This window comes from Coffea eugenioides, chromosome 10 (genome assembly GCF_003713205.1).
Source record: "Coffea eugenioides isolate CCC68of chromosome 10, Ceug_1.0, whole genome shotgun sequence".
NCBI classification, from domain to species: Eukaryota; Viridiplantae; Streptophyta; class Magnoliopsida; order Gentianales; family Rubiaceae; genus Coffea; species Coffea eugenioides.
Window position 1 is genome coordinate 4,604,603 of NC_040044.1, and position 18,057 is coordinate 4,622,659.

Consider the following 18,057-nt stretch of genomic DNA (forward strand, 5'->3'; position numbering starts at 1 on the left):
CTTTGGTGGGGCCTTGCCTTCCACTTATTTGCTACAATTAAATATAGTATTGTTTAAAAAATTCATGCAGGTGCTTAGTACATTCGTCTGATTTGATAGTGATTCAGTCTTCTCCGGATTATTCTTGGACCTCTTCAGGTCCTACTCCTCCTTCATAATATAGGAAGCTACCGTATTGACTAAAAAAATACAGAAAAATCTCAACTCATTAACCTTATTAAATCTGATTTGAAGCATAATTTTCTTGAAGAAGAGGGGCGGGGCCACACTGATTGTATTATGTATAGTATAGTTCGTAATGGTTTTAATCTACTCACAACAAATTCACTCTCCCAAACTCAAAAGTCATCTTTGTCTATAGAATTTAGCCAACGATTATAATTGCACATTTTAATAGGAAGTTTCATAGGCTGGCTATCAATTGCAACTATGGTTCAAAGTCGCGATCGCGGCTTGGACCGTTCCACATCGGTTTTGGCATATCGATCGCGGTCTCGGCGAGACGCGAATTTTTAAAATATTTAATATTTTTAAAATTATAAAAAATATGATAAATAAAAATAATTAAAAATTAATAAAATTAATAAAAATTCAAGTTGACTCGTGATGATACGTATTTCAAAAATATTTCGTCGCTGTCTCGTCTAGGGCTAGGCCGAGACAGAGACGACTCGGCCGAGACGTCTCGATCTGGGCCAGTCTTCGAACAATGATTGCAACCTTACAAGAAAACGAGGTGAGGACCACTGAGAGACAAGTCCAACTATAAATCCACTAACTCTCATTAAATAAACCCCATCCATCATTCAATCCCAAATAAACCAGCAAGAAATCCGCAACTATCCATGGAAACCTTGTATCTCTACCTTCCACTTTTCCTAGCATTATACATCTTCACCGAGCACTTCCTGAACAAAATCCGAAACCTTCCACCTAGTCCCATCCTTAATCTCCCCGTCCTCGGCCACCTCCTCCTCATCAAGAAGCCTCTTCACCGAGGCCTAGCCAAGATTTCCGACAGTCATGGCCCGGTCCTCCTCCTGGAATTCGGCTCACGCCCAGTCCTCCTTGTCTCCTCCCCTTCCGCAGCCGAAGAATGCCTCAACAAGCACGACATCGTTTTCGCCAACCGCCCGCGTCTGCTGGCCGGAAAACATCTGGGATACAATTATACCTCAATGGCATGGACGTCCTACGGGGATCACTGGAGAAATCTACGGCGGATAGCTTCACTGGAGATCTTGTCTTCCCACAGGCTTCAGACGCTTCACGGGATACGTGTTGATGAAGTAAAATTGATGCTGAAAAGGCTGTTTTCAGCTTCAGAAAACAAGAAAAGCGTGGATATGAAGGCCCTTTTCTTTGAGCTGATGTTGAACGTGATGATGAGGATGATTTCTGGGAAGAGGTACTATGGGGAGAATGTTGGGGAAGTTGAGGAGGCTAAGAGGTTCAGGGAGATCGTAGAGGAGTCGGTGAGAATTGGTGGAGCTTCGAATATGGGAGATTTCTTGCCGGTTTTGAGGTGGTTAAAAGTGGGAAAGACGGAGAAGGCCTTGAGGGTTTTGCAGGAGAATAGGGATCAATTCATGCAGGAGTTGATCAAGGGGTTTAGGAGTGCAAAAGATGCAGAAAATGGTGGCGGCGATGCAGGGGAAACAGGGGAAAAGAAGAAAACGTTGATTGAAGTTTTGTTGACCATGCAACAGAAGGAACCTGAGTATTACAAGGATGAAATCATTAGAAGCCTAATGCTGGTATGGTTACTCTGATAAATTTCTTTCTGGCTCTTCTTCTTCTTCTTATTAATGTAGCTAATTTGTTATCATTTCTATGTTCCCTAGAAAATGTACAACTTCGATTAAGGACAAATTAATAGAAATTGAAAGTAATTCGAAGATTAAGTGACTAAATCTAAATGGCCGAATCTGCTTTCTTTGAGTATAATGCATAACCTTACTTCAGTTGTCTTACAGTAATTGAATTGCTTTCATTATTGTGCAATAAGTTATGATGAACAAGCAAAATTCACTGGTACAGTCCAAGAATAGAGTTGACCGCATGGTGTGAACGTATTGGGCGGGGGGCCTACTTTTCTTCGGTGTTGGCATTTGACAGTGAAGCAGAAAGAAAGTATGATGTCTAGCCAACCGATGTCTAAAGTTGGTTGACTAGATTTTAGAAGCAAACGTCACTGATCATGCTCTTCATTCTAGCGTTTACGGTTTACCACTTTCTTCTTCTTTTCTCAAGTGCATTTCACCATTGACCGCTTTCGTTTTGCAGGTTTTACTAGCAGCAGGTACCGATACATCAATGGGAACAATGGAGTGGGCATTGTCACTAATGCTAAACAATCCATCAACTTTGGAGAAGGCAAAAGCAGAAATTGACAGAATCATAGGAAAAGAACGTTTATTAAATGAATCAGATGTGGCTAATCTACCCTATCTCCGGTGCATAATTAGTGAAACATTGAGGATGTTTCCAGCAGGGCCTTTATTATTTCCCCACGAATCCTCCGAGGAATGTGTGGTTGGGGGTTACCGTGTCCCTGGGGGGACAATGTTGATGGTCAATTTGTGGGCTATCCAAAATGATTCCAAGAATTGGGAGGATCCAAGAAAATTCAAGCCTGAAAGATTTGAAGGGCTTGAAGGGACCAGAGATGGCTACAAATTAATGCCATTTGGTTCTGGTAGAAGGGGTTGTCCTGGGGAGGGATTGGCCGTGCGCATGGTTGGATTTGCTTTGGGATCAATTATTCAGTGCTTTGATTGGAGCAGAATCAGCGAGGAGATGGTAGATTTAGCTGAGGGGCCTGGACTGACTATGACTAAAGCTCAACCCTTAGTCGCCAATTGTCGAGCACGACCTGGAATGATGAGCCTTCTTTCTCAAATTTAGACTGCGACGAGGATGTATCTTGACTCTTGAGAAAGGGTGGGCACTATTTGCCTCGTCTCTTCTTCTTGTTTGAATAAAAAATATGTACTAGTAAAAAAAAATCTTGTTTTATATATTTCGCTTGTTTCTTTAAGGGAAAAAAATGATGGAGTAATTTACTTTATAGTAGTTGCTATTTGATGACGCTAATTTTTGAATTTCCTTGTTTTAAGTTGGAATTTTCACAGCACAATAATTATACCTTGCAACTCCTAACTGAAAACAACTCAAACCATATATTTATTCATTCTCCGAATGTCCACACTAAGCAATATCTTAGTTCGCAACTTCTTGATCCGAAAAGTTAAGGTTTCTTTAGTGTTGATAATCAATGAGAGATAAAAAAAAATGAGTATCTAAAATATAAAGGTCTATCTATTTGGACAACCGTTCTCAAGACATATTTCAGATAAAAAAATACAAGGAAGGATAATAATTGTAGTGTATATATATATATATATATATATAATAGATTAGATAAATTTTAAATGTGTTAACCAGTGTCATTCGAAAAAATCCAAAATATGAAGATTTTTTTCGGTAGGAAAACTCGAATATGAGACGTCTCAGTTGCACTTCGTCCCTAGAACCGCCCAACCAATCCCTTCCCTTCTAAAGGCCGCTGCTGCTAGAGCTGATGACCAGGGCATGGTCGATATGAAATCAGCCTTCTTCGAACTCACACTGAACATTATGATGAGGATGATTGCTGGAAAACGATATTCTGGTGATGGCTCAGGAAAAATAGAGGAAGTCACGAGATTTCAAGAGATGGTTAAAGAGAGTCTTAAAGTCAGCGGATCAACAAATGCTGCAGATTTTGTTCCGCTACTGAGGTGGATAGGGCAAAATAAGCTTGAAAGTCATCTGAAAACGTTGCAGATGAAGAGGGAAAAGTTCCTGCAAGATTTGATTGAAAAGCACGGAAGCATCACCAGTCATCGTGAGAACAAGACACTGATTGATGTTCTCTTATCTCACCCAGAGACCGAACCAGAGTACCATACGGATCAAATCATCAGAGGCTTGGTTCAGGTGAGTCAAGTTTTAAGGAGAATAGTAGATCGGTCCCTCGAAAGTGCCAACATTCCATAAAATCAAGCATATTAACAACCTAAGAGAATCTACCTCAAGCGCTAGCTAGCTGTCATACTTGAAGGGTAGGATCATAAGTTCATAGCATTAACTTCCCTGCTTTTTCAGCTTTTAACAATCAGTCAAGATAACTCAAAAGCATGTATCATGTGTTATCCGGTATTGATAGAGATAATAAATCAAATTTCGTCTAATCTTAATAGCTGATAATGTTATCGGCGGGAAGTGACGCAACATCTGGAACTATGGAATGGGCACTGTCAGTTCTGCGGAACAACCCAGAGGCTTTAAAGAAAGCACAAGAAGAAATAGACTTTCAAATAGGCCAATCAAGGCTGATAACTGACTCCGACCTTGGCCAGCTTCCTTACCTTCAAGCAATAATAAACGAAACCTTTCGTATGTATCCTGTGTCCCCTTTTATCTCCCTGCATGAATCATCCGAAGAATGTACAGTTGAAGGCTTTGGTATCCCTCGTGGGACATTGCTCCTAGTGAACCTTTGGGCTATTAATTATGATCCTGAAATATGGCAAGAACCCACAAAATTCAAACCTGAAAGGTTCATGAACTTGGAAGATCAGAGATAGAGATTCGAGTTTATGCCATTCGGGCTCGGCCGAAGAGGATGTCCTGGAGAAAATTTTGCTCGACGAGTTGTGGGGTTGGCATTGGGTTCACTTATTCAATGCTTTGAGTGGGAAAGACCTGGAGAAGAATTGGTGGACATGAGTGAAGGAGCTGGGCATACTATGCCTAGAGCTCAACCGCTGCTGGCAAAGTATAGGCCACGCCCTGAAATGGTTAAGCTTCTTTGAGTTGTGATCTGAGTGTTTGACAATGTTTTCTTCCTACAACACCTAGACGACTGTGGAGAAACAAGTGAACAAGAAAACAGAGGATGTCTCTCTGTACGTGTTTGTTTTAACTTTTAATACTACTATTTTATCTCTTTCAACTTCGCTTTGTGTTGCTGCAAGAAAGTATAAAAAAGCAAAGGGTTTACTCTAGTTTCTTGCTTTCTCCAAAGATCCAGCATTTTCATGTGTGTTTCTATTATTTGTTAGCCAATGGTTCAGAATTCAATCGACGGAGAAGCAAAATTTTGCCAAGCATGAGAAATTCCCAAAATTCTGATCAAATTTAAATTATTTGTAAGATGCTTTTGGTTGCATGTTGTACTTTAGAGGGTCCTCACGTTCTGTAATTTAGAGCTTTCTTGCATTCTATAACTGCGAGGTAAGGTAAGCAAAACTTAAATTGCCCCAGGGCATATGGCGTAGCGGTTGAGGGGTCGGTCTTGAGTTGTTGACTTCTTCACTGACCGGGGTTCGATTCGTGCCCGCTGCGCTGCACATCCTGACTCACCTGAGAAAACTGTATGGGACTATCGGCTTCCCTCCGGTTTGGTGTGCCGGCTCGGGTCCAAAGGGTTCTGATCGGAGCATGTTCCGAATTACCAAAAAAAAAACTTAAATTTTGATCAAGTTTGTCTGCTTTGGAAAAACCCCATTCAACGGGAGGTTGCCCACTGCAAAAAAGCACCCCTATTGTACAATTTTTCAAACATCATCAAAATCTTGTTTTTGAGGTTTCAAAGCCGCTAAATCTTGAACATTAGCTCTGAATCGGATAATAACATTAGCTCTGAATCCGATAATAACATTAGCTCTAAAAAATGCTGAAAGTCGCCATATCTGTTTCAGTACTACCACTCTACCGGTTCCATCTGACAGCTCACGACCGCAAGGGGGGAAAAAAGACAAATAAAAACAAGGATCTATGTCAATCGCATGTTATATGAAATTTTAACACAAGATTTAGATTGCAAGATATCAGCTGATACAAGGTGGCCTAAGCTGAAGGCGTCTTGCTCCCTAGAAGCTATATCACTGAAACAGCAGGGAATTGTTTAGAATATTACATTGGATAAGCATAAGTACTCCTCCAGATGCACGCCTCCGAGCATGGATGTAAATGAATCTAACCAAACTGAACACCCTAGTATTCAAGTTTATTTGATTATTTTAACAAGTTTGTAATTTTGTTCAAATTTAACTTATTTATTTATCGAACCAAGTTTGTTTGATTATTTTACCGAATTTGAACGAGCTATTTATTGAGAGTGTGTTTGGATAGGAGATTATATTATTTAGAATAATTACTGTAGCACTTATTGTAATGTAATATATGTAAAATAAAAAGGTAATTGAGAAGATAAAAAGATGTGTTGGAAATTGTATTTGAGATGTAAGCAAATAATTTCTAGCCATTATTTGGCTATCCAAACACACTGAATATAAAACGATATTCAATCTTAATTTGACTAGTTAGCAAATCAAACTCGATTGAACTCTAACCAAACTGAACTCGATTCAAATATCAAGTAGATTGATTTATCTTTCAACATTTCGGAGTTGTTATCCATGTGTTTGAGAATGTCATCCTCCTGTGGCCCCTGGTCCGCAAGAGAAAATATGAATTAAGGAAACAAAGGATGCTTGTATTGTGTTTTGGTTTTTCAAGTCCCGAACGATGTTTTTTTGTTCCAGCAAAGGAGGAAAGTTTTAGAGAGCTTAGGATATTACAATAAAATAGCAGTCAGGAGTAGCGAAGGAGGAAACATATGATTCAGCCGAAAGGGGAACGAAAAGAAGAAGAAGAAGAAGAGGAAGAGGAGAAGTTATGGTTTTAATTTATTTGAAGAATTGCCATATATATATATATATATATATGTATTTTAGGTAAAAGAAGATTATATAGTAGTAGTAGTTTGGAAAAATAAGGAATGCGATCATAATAAGTAAATGCAAAAAAGTTTGCCGTAAACTCCTTTGAGTGTTTGTAGTTGTCAAAGCTGTTTGTCAGGCTGCCCCCAGTGGTTCGAAAATGTGCTGAGGACCTGTTTTGAACTAATTTGTTACATGGATGGAAACCATATGCAAACCAAAAGATTAGAAATTTTCATGCTATCCCTTGTTTCTACATTTAATAATAATAATAATAAAAAGTGGATGAGGCGTTGATCTACAAAGTTGAGGTTTTAGAATTTGGAGATCTTGAATTCAATATTATCAAAGTGTGAGTCTCTCTAAACTTTGTGTTAGTATTTATCCCACCATATGTATGTAGATTAGTTGTAGTTCGAAATATTTGTAATCTCTTATATTAGTCCTATAGTTGTAGATTATACACGATATTATCGAAGAAAATACTTAAAAAAGAAAAAAAATGCAATCTTAGTGCCCGATATGTAAAATTGGTAACCACGAAACAAATCTTGATGAATCCACGAAATTTAAGCCTGAAACGTTTGGGGGATTCGAGTGTAAGCCGTTTGGGTATATGGTCAAAGAGCACGTCTTGGTGAAAATTTAGCTAGACAAGTTGTGAGGTTGGCATTGGGCTCACTCATTCAATGCTTTAAATGGGAAAGACGTGGGAAAGAATTGGTGGAAATGAGGCTTACTATGCCAAGAATTCAACGGCTGCTGGCAAAGTATAGGCCACGCCCAGAAATAGTTAACCTTCTTTCTGAGTTGTGATCCTAGTGTTTTGGGAATGTTCTTTGCCACCTGCACTGCACCACTGGGGAATCGAGTGTACAAGGAAAACAGAGGATTTCCCACTGTAGTGCGTGCGTACCCCGTTGGCTTACTACTACTTTTTATATTTTACCTTCACTTGGATGTGAAAAAGTCCGTGCCGTCCTGATTCCATTGTAATGTAAGCTGGTCAAAGCTACAGGCCGTTATATACGACGCTACTCCGAAGAAAGGAGAAAAATATAAGCAAAGCCTGGAGGCAGTAAAGGATGGGTATCAGTAGCAGATCATTGACAGATAAGATACTAATATTTACGAATGAGAGGGCCGTATCCCTTACGTCAAAGGAGTTTTGAATCTTTATTACTGATACATTCTTGAAATAACAATAATGAATTACTAGGTAAATAGCCATACGGCATAAGTATTATTCCAACACTTTGGATTTAACCTTGACCTCTATGGGTGCTACATACTGCTACCTCCTGCTTTTTCCCTTCCTGTATTTACTTACCAATCAAATCATCAGAAAGTTCCAGAATCTCCCACCAAGTCCACCTCTTTCCTTACCCATAATTGGCCATCTTCATCTCATCCAGAAACCACTCCACCGAGGACTAGCTAAGATCTCCGATAAATATGGTCCAATACAGTTTCTTCATTTTGGTTCTCGGCCTGTCCTGCTTGTATCTTCACCCTCAGCTGCAGAAGAATGCTTCACCAAGAATGACATAATCTTCGCTAATCGGCCAAGATTTCTCGCCGGAAAACACCTTGGCTACAACTATACAACTCTGGGATGGGTCTCATATGGCCAACACTGGCGCAACTTGAGAAGAATAGCTACTCTGGAGATCTTATCTGCTACCCGAATTCAAGCTTACACGAGCATCCGTGTTAACGAGGTCCATTCATTGATCAAGTACCTTCTAAAGGCCTCTAAAGCTAGTGACTCTAGCACGGTTGAGATGAAATCGGCCTTCTTTGGGCTGACACTTAACATCATGATGAGGATGATTGCAGGAAAGCGATACTACGGCGATGATGCCCAGAACAAGGAGGAAGCCGCAAGGTTCAAAGAGATAGTTAAAGAGACTTTTCAACTCAGTGGGGCGACAAACATAGCAGATTATATTCCATTATTGAAGTTTTTTGGGCAGCAGAAGCTTGAAACCAAGCTGAAGACTTTGCAGGCGAAGAGGGATCAATTCTTGCAAGATTTGATTGAAGAACACAGAAGAACCGTGAGGAGTTCCGACAGTGAGAAGGGCAACAAAACAATGATAGACGTTCTCTTGTCCCTCCAACAGACCGAGTCCGAATACTACACAGATGAGATCGTCAAAGGCATGATTGTGGTAAGTAACTATTTAATCCTCTCGATATCTTAATCCATCCGTCTGTTAAGCATACAGAAATTCTGATCTTTGTCTGGGATCAGTCCCATGAAGGATTGAGTCTGAAAATCTAAGTCAAAGCTAGTTTGATTGCACTAGTACCATCTCCGTGTTGCCTTGCATTTTTTATTGTGCTGTAATGCTATGTTTCCTACACGTAATAATTCTAGGGATAGTTTCAGAAACCTCCCTGAGATTTCTAACAGTTTCACTGCCCTACTCCGAGGTTTCTAAAATATCATAAACCTCCCCTATTAGGTCATTGGGGTCCAATTGTCACATCAATCATGGAGGAATGACTTAATTACCCATACAACTTAAGAGGTATTTCCCAATTATGTTCACATGATTAGTTAAACTGTTATTAACTAGATTTAACAGAAATGATGACAATTTATAAGTTTTTTTAAAAAATTTCTAACATGCCATTACAAAAAGGGGGCCATATATAGGCACCTTTCTATGATTGATAATTGATGTATGCGAGTAGAAGCAATGATTCAAACTTTAGTGTTTTTTGTGGAATAAGAGAAATAGAGCTTCTTTAGGTATATCTAAGGATTTAGGAGATTTGAAAAGGAGATTTGCTCTTAAAATTTTTTCAAAATTTTGGTGATTGTGAAAATTTCAAGATCAGCCTCTAAGATTTTTCTGCTATTAAATTTTGGAAATTTTTATTATTTGATTGCAGTTGTTAAGGTAATTCTTGATGGTGATGCTTAATAGTGACCCTACAAGTGAAAAAGAATAGTTTGGATCAAACAAAAAAAGGAAAATATGATTTTATGTAGTTTGTATTATGTTCGGTATGATCTGCTCCATTTGATGATTGGTATTTAATTATAGTGTTTTTTCTTTTTTATCCTAATTGTTACTTTTATTGTCAGCGAAATTAGGTGCTGGTTTTGTATGAAATATACGTAAAGATTGTTGGTTGTATGCTACTAAATTGAAAAACCTTTTAATTATGACAATTTTTTTCTTGTTTGTGATTATTCAACAAATGTTTTTTTTTTTAAATCGAAATATTGGTTGTAATAGGATTCACATGCTTTGTTTCTCTTGTAGGAGATTATGCAATTGATGTGTTATAATAGATGTAATACTGTGACAGCCCCACCTCTCCCTAAGGCGAACCAGAGGGTTCGGCGAGCCGCCTGCCCAGCTCTCGCCGGGACTCAGTCGTGCACTACAAACCTCAAACGCATTGCAATGTAAAACTCAGATATACAACTGTGATACAACTGAATGGCAAGAATAAACCTCAAATATTACCATCTAAATCTCCAATATACATCAAATTCTCCAATAATTACATGTCAAAAGCAAAGCGGAAATAATTCTCAACTATACATAAAATGATTCCAAATCCAAATTGTACAAAATATATGCCATCCAGTCACGTGAACAAGTACTACAAGTCCTTTCTTCGCTTTGAGCCCTGTGGAGGGAAATAAAATATTTTTGGGGTGAGCTAGAAGCTCAGCGAGTAACCAGTAAAATCATTAAACAAATATATTTCACAATGTTGTATTTCGATCATTTCGATGATGTCATGATTCAGAGATCAAATGTTCGTTTAGTGCTCTCGTGAGCCAGGGAAAATCATAGCACTTGAACACGCAACGCTCAAATAGATCATTTAACATTAACATTAACATTAGGAGGGAGCCCCTTTTTGAGCTCCGGAGCCATTTGCTCCATCATGTCACGAACTCACGAAAATGGTGGAGACGTTGGTGTCCAACACAAGACTTTTCCAGAACTCATTGAAGCCAAATCATGTCATGAATTCACATGCAAGCACGCATGAGATGCAATCGAGTACATAATGCAAGAAACATTTCACAAGTACTTTGGAAATAGTTTAGGGGTCAAACTTCACCTCCCACGGCTCGAGAAATCTATCGGTCCCAGGCAAGTTATAACTATGCCTTGCTCAAATCCACAAGTCTTAGAATCACAAAACTCAATGCAAACAAAGTCCCCTTTCAAAGTTCGGACAGCACTATCCCCTTGAAGTTTGCTACTTTCCAAGCCATCATGGCTTCATTATTTCCTCATTCCATTCCAAAGACACACACAACAACAAGCGTTTCATTCCAATAGCCCAGTCCAGCAAGTCTCCAAGTATACTAGTACAAGGTCCAAAACTAGGGGGGAAAAGTCCGGAAAGGAAAGTTAAGGCCAAAACCAGGGAAAAAAAACATTTTTTTTGACGTCATTTTGCATGACTGGTAATTCGGTTACCAAAGGGCTACGATTGTTGGCGCAAATGAGCGTTTTTGCAAGACCCACAATTTCGAAACTAAACAGAGACAGGGCTCACAATATTACAGGAAGGTCACTCAACCAACCATAGTTTCGAATTGGTTAACCAGCGTCAAAAATGGCAAAACGATACTATACCAGAATCACAAAAACAGCATTCTAACATAACGCGATTCTAGCGGAAACATCATAAAGCAGCTTATCCAAGTCCAAATCCAGAAATTCCCAAAAGCATCTGAAAGCTAAGAAAAACAGGGTTACATTTCATCAGAAGACCTTCAACAACCAATTTCGGCAAGCATTCTCAACAAAATAACCAGTATACAGACGCCACTTTCTCCAATTTTCGCGTAAAACCAAGTCCAGCCAATAGTAATTTCAACTTTTCTCATTCCACAATACTCCGATTTGACCTGAAATTTTGTAGGCACCTCATAAAAAGTCATTCCCTACAACTTTCATAGTTTAACGCGAAAAGACAAATCGGGCCTCTAACTAGGACCAAAAAATTCGGAACAAGAATGCCTCACCTTAAGAACCCTAGTTTTCTGAAATTTCTTCCAAACCAGAAATTGGTTGCAATTAATCATTTTTTCCACCTCCTAGAATCATTATATACCATTTCCAATCATCATAGATAGCCACACAATCATGCTTATATTAAAACAGAAAATCCCCAAAAATAATAAAACTTCATCACTTCAACCACAAATCAAGAAATAATCCATAAAAGTGCATCTTATACCACCTCCAATCATGAATTGAACATCAATTAAGGGAGGAGAGTGGTTCTTCACAACTCACCTTAGCCATACAAGAGATAGAGCAACAAAACACCTTAGCTTTCCAAACAACTCCACAAAACACCTCAAGACCACTTAGCAAAGAGATTTTATGGAATGATTTGGAGTTTTATTGGTTGGATTTGAAGATTGAGCAAGAAATAGAAGGGAGAAATTGAGAGCTTTTCTTTCTTTCTTGAGCAAGAACATTCGGCCAAGAAGCTTGCAAATGAAGCTTATTTTGATCAATTTTTTTGTATTTATTTGGTAAAGGTAAAGGTAAAGTCAAATGGTCAAAGTCCAAGATTAAATTAGATGGTGACACTTGTCACCTTTAGGTTTAAAACTTATCTTTTTGTCTTTCCAATACAAATATCTTAACACCTTGTAAAATAATATCACTTAATACCAAATTCCAACAAGTTGTCAAAAATATAATGCATTTACCGCACTTGCGGTCCCACATTCTACGCTCTTTTTCTCAAAAACTACCGATACTAGAAAAATCATTTTAAAACTATCTTTGCTCATAAACTTTATCTGGGGAATTTTTCTAATAAAGAAAATGTAGAAAAGGCGGGCGATTAAATAAAATAAACCCTAGAAAATTTAAAAATTTTCGGATTCTCACACTTATACTTTTCGGGGCGTCACAAATAGTATGATATTACACATGCAATATGTAGATAAGATTTTGAGTTGCTAAACTTGTTGTAGAGTTAGTAAATTGATATTTTGTTTACGTTCTATGAATACGGTAACAATTACACCGTCTCACATTTGATAAAGTTAAAATAGATATATATTGTTCGTAGTAAATTAACTATCTAATGCAAAACTTGAGGGTAGTTATGGAATTTGACAGGTGCCGAACTTGTGCAATAATAATTACTAAAAAGTCCTAATTACCACCACAATTAATTATAGAACGAATTCAAGTACTGGAGCAGGACCCTAGGTGAACAATGGGTTACTTGATTTACCCTGTTTCCGAAGAGTTTGCTTGATCCGATATACCAGAATTGTCTATAAAAATACTAAGTTTGCATACAATGGCAAGTAGGGTCGATTCCACAAGGAACGGGTAGGAAGTTGTTTCCTTCCAAGTCAATAGAATAAAAGAGAGGGACAATTAATGGGATGAAACTAAAAATAAAATAAATAAAATTTAAGAGCTAACTCAACAAGTTCAATTTAGTAAAAATAGCAATTAATAAAATTCTATCCAAAGGATTAACTGCTCAGGCACGGTCCAATTAAATGATCATCGATGCAAAGATATTTCATTCATCTGTCATTAGGTTGGTTATAGCTATCAACAAGCTTTGACAACCAGTTCTTCCTTACTTTTTCGACAGTCAAGGTACGACCATTGACTGTTTCTCTAACCAGAAAACAACCCTAGGTACGACCGTAAGAATTTAATTATCCAATTGCATTAAAGTTAGAAGAACCCAACCCTGATCAATAAGCACGCTAAGGGTCCGTTTGATAAAACTGAATCTGAATTCTGAAGTCTGAATTCTGAAATCTGAATACTGAAACAATTAATTTGCTGAATTTTAAGCACTGAAAAAATATATGAATGTCTGAATTTTAATGCTGAACATATTTATACTGTTTGATAAATATTTATAGCTGAATGCTTAATAAGTTTAATTTGACAATGTTGCCCTTATATCCTTTCATTCAAAAAAGAAATAGAATCTATGATTTAATTAGTTCAAATTTGTTAGGTATGAAAATGACAATATTTATTTTTAAATCAAATTAATATAAAAGATGAAATATATTATATGAGGAGTATGAAAAAGATGTGAAAGTCATTAAAAAGGGAGAAAAAAGAAACTAAAAATTGTTAGATAGAGAATATTAGGTTGTTTAATTAGATAAAAATTTTGAACATAATTAACAAACAAGGGTAAATTTGGTAGATAAGATAAGGTAGTTGAAGTAATTCTATTGATTCTTATCAGAATTAAGCATTCAGTTAAGATTCTTGTGCTGAAAAAAATACACACAGGTTCAGCACTGCTTAACAAGTTCAGCAAGTAGATTTTCATTTATCAAACACTCAAAACATCTGAATGTCTGAAACAATTCAGATTCAGCACTTTTTTATGTTATCAAACAGACCCTAAGAGGGTTTATTTAAATCAGATCTTACGTTTCCCCAACATAAAGCCAATTATGGTGGTTGTCACTAGTTGTCAACTAAACGAATAATTACGGATTCAATTTAATTAACGTGGCAGTAGGCTATTATGTTAAATCAAATACCCGACCGTTGATATCCAATTAATAAAATATCCATGAACAATTAATCCAGGAAACGCACGAATAGCAATAAGTTGGAAGAAATAATGAAGATTCGATTAGATGTCACAGATATTATGTACCGCGCCTTCGCGTCGACCTTCGGGTAGAGGAGAAACCTAGCCGCTCCTTATCATATCCATCTCGCGTGATTTAATTGAAACCATTCAATTAATTACCAAAAAATTGGGAAAGATGAAACAACGAGGAAAACGAATAAAAGGGCTTAACTATCTCTTGGTCTCTGTGTTTGTACTGGAGCAAGAAAGTAAAAGTAAAGCACTAGAGAAAGTCGGCTGCCAAAAGACAAGAGCCAAGCCGCCCGTAAGAAATTGTCTAATAGGAAGAGACAAAAGCTAGAACTATGAAGGTCGCGTGATTCTGGCTTCTTAATTGCTGCCGAAGAGAAAAAAAGGAAAAGAAAACGTCTGACACTAAAAAGCAAAAGCTAATCTAATTACTAAGACGTAAATCTGGCTTTTTTCCTCTCTTTTGTAGCGGCGCCAGGAGAAATCCACGAAAGGTCAGGAGCAAAGCTTTTCTTTTTGGGGTTTTAATCCCATGCCTCTCGTGGTTCACGTGGACCCAACCTCCTAATTGCTCACTTTTTGCTGCCACCAAGCTCGCGGGTCCGGCTTTAGATATATCTCCTCACTTTCTGGCGTGGGCACGTCATGAAACAAAGAGTCTTTTGGAAATTTTTCTCGCGCGATCACTTTTAACACCAACCACCTACAATTGACACAAATATGAAATATGAGCAAATTCTCAATTCTTAGCATCATGAGTAGCCAAAATTAGGATAGAATAATAGTGCAAAATATGCCTTCTATCAGAATTAAATTGTTTTCTCTCTTCTAATACCAATTTTATATTATTTTTGTATTTGAATTGGGCTGATTGTTACTAGCTAATTAGCTTTAGGGGTGGTTTCCGATATTTTGAAAACCTCAGTGAGATTGTCAAAAACCTCAGGGGAGGTTTCTGAAATTATCCCATAATTCTATCTACGTCTAATACTATTTATACTAAGAGGGTTGCTCACGATAAATGTTCTAACATTATCATACACCTCCTCTTATCCCTTCATTTGTATTTCTATCTTATTTACAGAATCAAGATAATAGTATAAAAAATTCAATCCCATTGTACTATTGAATCATGACGTGCAGGAAAAAAGGAAGAAGTAAAGATAAAACGAATGAGTAGCGCAGTATTCACCTTTAATCCATGCTTTAGACTAGCAGAAAATAATGCAAATTTTGTCAACAGCAAATGTTATCAGCAGGAACCGACACATCATCCGGAACAATGGAATGGTCACTCTCCCTCCTGCTCAACAATCCACAAGTTCTAAAGAAAGCCCAGCAAGAAATTGACGCGTACGCTGGCCAATCAAGGCTTATCAATGACTCGGACTTGGGTCAGCTGCCTTATCTTCATGCAATTATTAATGAAACACTGCGCATTTGCCCGGTGGCCCCTATTCTGGTGCCTCATGTGTCATCCCAAGAGTGTTGTGTTGGAGGCTACAATATCCCCGGTGGCACATTGCTGTTAGTGAACTTATGGGCAATGCAAAATGATCCCAAGGTTTGGGAAGAACCCACAAAATTTAGGCCTGAGAGGTTTATAAGTTTGGAAGGGCAAAGAGATGGATTTGTGTTCATGCCATTTGGGTTTGGCCGAAGGGGATGTCCTGGCGAAAATTTGGCCATGAGCGTTGTGGGGTTGACATTGGGGTTGCTTATTCAATGTTTTGAGTGGGAAAGAGTTGGGGAAGAGTTGGTGGATATGACTGAAGGGGCAGGGCTTACCATGCCAAGGGCTAAAGAATTGATGGCCAAGTGTAAACCACGGCAAGAAATGGTCAAACTTCTTTCTCAATCGTGATTGGGATTTCAGAAGTTGGTACCTCTAAGAAAAAAACCCATCGCAGTGATGACAACATTGTGAACAAAGTGTGCTTGTTTTGCCATTATTTTTGTGATTCTATACCTTCTTGTATGTGGAATAAAGGATTTGATTAAAAGTTTAAAATACGGTTAGAGACACCTTATTTTAATTTAGTACGTTTTATTGTAGGAATAGATGCATATGCATACCTTTTTATTTTGATAGGTGAAAATAAAACAACAAAAAAAAGACTCACAAATATGTTAGATCTTCAATGTTCATGAATAAAACTCTCTCTCTTTTTTTTTTCACTTTTACTTCCTTTTGGAAAAGAATTAAAACTCTTCTTTTTTTTTTTTACAGTTTTTTATTTGTTCATGATGTGGGAGGTCTATGTTCATTTGAAATCAAGAGCTCACCCCAACTTTTGTAGAAACTAGAGGGGAAGTTAGTGTAGTTTACCAACAAGATACGTGTCTACTTACTTGAATAACCAGTAATAAGATTTAAGGAAGAAAAACTTGGGCCACTCCAGTTAGCAATGCCCAAGTATCAAAAAATGAAGAGCCCAAATTCATGTGAAAATGTATACATGTTCTTGGTTAATTTCACAATAAACTTGTAATCCTTTTTTTTGGCAATTCAAATTAAATTCCATTTTGCCTTTGGATATAACCAAGAGTTATGTCCCTTTTAATGAATCTAGTATATTTTGGAGGGCTTTACTACTTCAAATTTTTTTTTTAAAATTTTATCAGTAGTAATCATGAAAAATAAATCATTTTCAACTATGTAGTACTGAAAGAAACATGCGACAGAAAAGAGTGGCATCTCCATATATTTTCTGAGCGTCAAAATAAAATTATAAACTTTCTACCACTAACTCTTTTATCTAAACCATGCAATTTTGCGTGCATCAAAATAGCGTAATTATTCAGTTTTCGTGTAAGGAAATGAAAATCTTAGGACTTGCTAGGAAAAACATGGCGGTCTGGCTTCATTGAAATATTTTTGCTAGAAAATGTCGACTAACTTACCTACCTTTTAATTCTTATACTCTTTTCGTCCCATTGAAAGTGTTATACTTTTATTTTAGAATGTCTCAAAATATTTGTTCTGTTAATAAAGTCAAAATATATTTTAGTCTCTCTCTTCAACATAGTTCATCTCTCTAATCATATACACGTTACCATTCAAATTCAAATGTTGAATTTGTAGAAATAAAATTGAAAAGAGAAGCACAAACATCACAATCAAACCACTATTTTTAAAAAGTTTGATTTTTGAAACAGAACCAAATAATTAGGACGGAAGGAGTATAAACTAAAATGAAAAAGGAAGTCTAGTGATAATTGAACCGTCAAATATCATAAACCTTTTCATAAAATTGCTGGCTGATCAGTATAGCAAGTAGATGATGATGCTTGTGTAGTTGCTATCATCCTTAGGTATGAAATTTTTCATGAAGACCCCTTAGTAATAAGTTTCTGAATAGCATCCCACAAAAGTTTCCAGGTAAATTAACAATCTTTTGCATTACTTTGGCCCCGGAGACATGACAATAATATCTTAGACGAAAGAACTTAGCCCCGACAAATATCATGAACTTATTGACAATAGGTGGCTTAATTTGTAAGAAATAAAAAATTATTTAAAAATAAGAAAAAAAATTTATTTAACGAAATGCAAGTAACATCTTGAACGATTTTTCCTTATTAACTCACAAAGTTAAGTTCCACTGTGGTACTTGCCAATGGAACAAAGTTGACAGCAAATCTTGTTGGTTGAATGAGTCTCCTGACACAGCGT

At 37.3% G+C, this 18,057-nt stretch overlaps 2 protein-coding genes and 1 pseudogene across 2 annotated transcripts; all 3 read left to right on the forward strand.

Annotated features, from left to right (window-relative positions):
* The first annotated feature begins 775 nt into the window (after window positions 1-775).
* Window positions 776-3,093, forward strand: LOC113749078 (cytochrome P450 81F3-like). Its single transcript, XM_027292729.1, has 2 exons — window positions 776-1,757; window positions 2,287-3,093. The coding sequence occupies exons 1-2, from the start codon at window positions 846-848 to the stop codon at window positions 2,905-2,907; spliced, it is 1,533 nt and encodes a 510-aa protein (XP_027148530.1). The 5' UTR covers window positions 776-845; the 3' UTR covers window positions 2,908-3,093.
* Window positions 3,094-3,594: 501 nt separating this feature from the next.
* LOC113749292 lies at window positions 3,595-4,859 on the forward strand (annotated as a pseudogene).
* A 3,188-nt stretch (window positions 4,860-8,047) lies between these two features.
* LOC113749900 (isoflavone 2'-hydroxylase-like) lies at window positions 8,048-16,365 on the forward strand. The gene is made up of 2 exons (XM_027293775.1): window positions 8,048-8,944; window positions 15,625-16,365. Exons 1-2 carry the CDS (start codon window positions 8,048-8,050, stop codon window positions 16,243-16,245), a joined length of 1,518 nt encoding a protein of 505 aa, XP_027149576.1. The 3' UTR covers window positions 16,246-16,365.
* Window positions 16,366-18,057: the final 1,692 nt, after the last annotated feature.

Bases quoted from the DNA above. Each gene is read 5' to 3' on its own strand.
- LOC113749078 (XM_027292729.1), top strand. From the start codon at position 846: ATGGAAACCTTGTATCTCTACCTTCCACTTTTCCTAGCATTATACATC. The intron at 1,758-2,286 runs GTATGGTTACTC...TTCGTTTTGCAG, and splicing joins TCATTAGAAGCCTAATGCTG to GTTTTACTAGCAGCAGGTAC.
- LOC113749900 (XM_027293775.1), top strand. From the start codon at position 8,048: ATGGGTGCTACATACTGCTACCTCCTGCTTTTTCCCTTCCTGTATTTA. The intron at 8,945-15,624 runs GTAAGTAACTAT...TTTTGTCAACAG, and splicing joins TCGTCAAAGGCATGATTGTG to CAAATGTTATCAGCAGGAAC.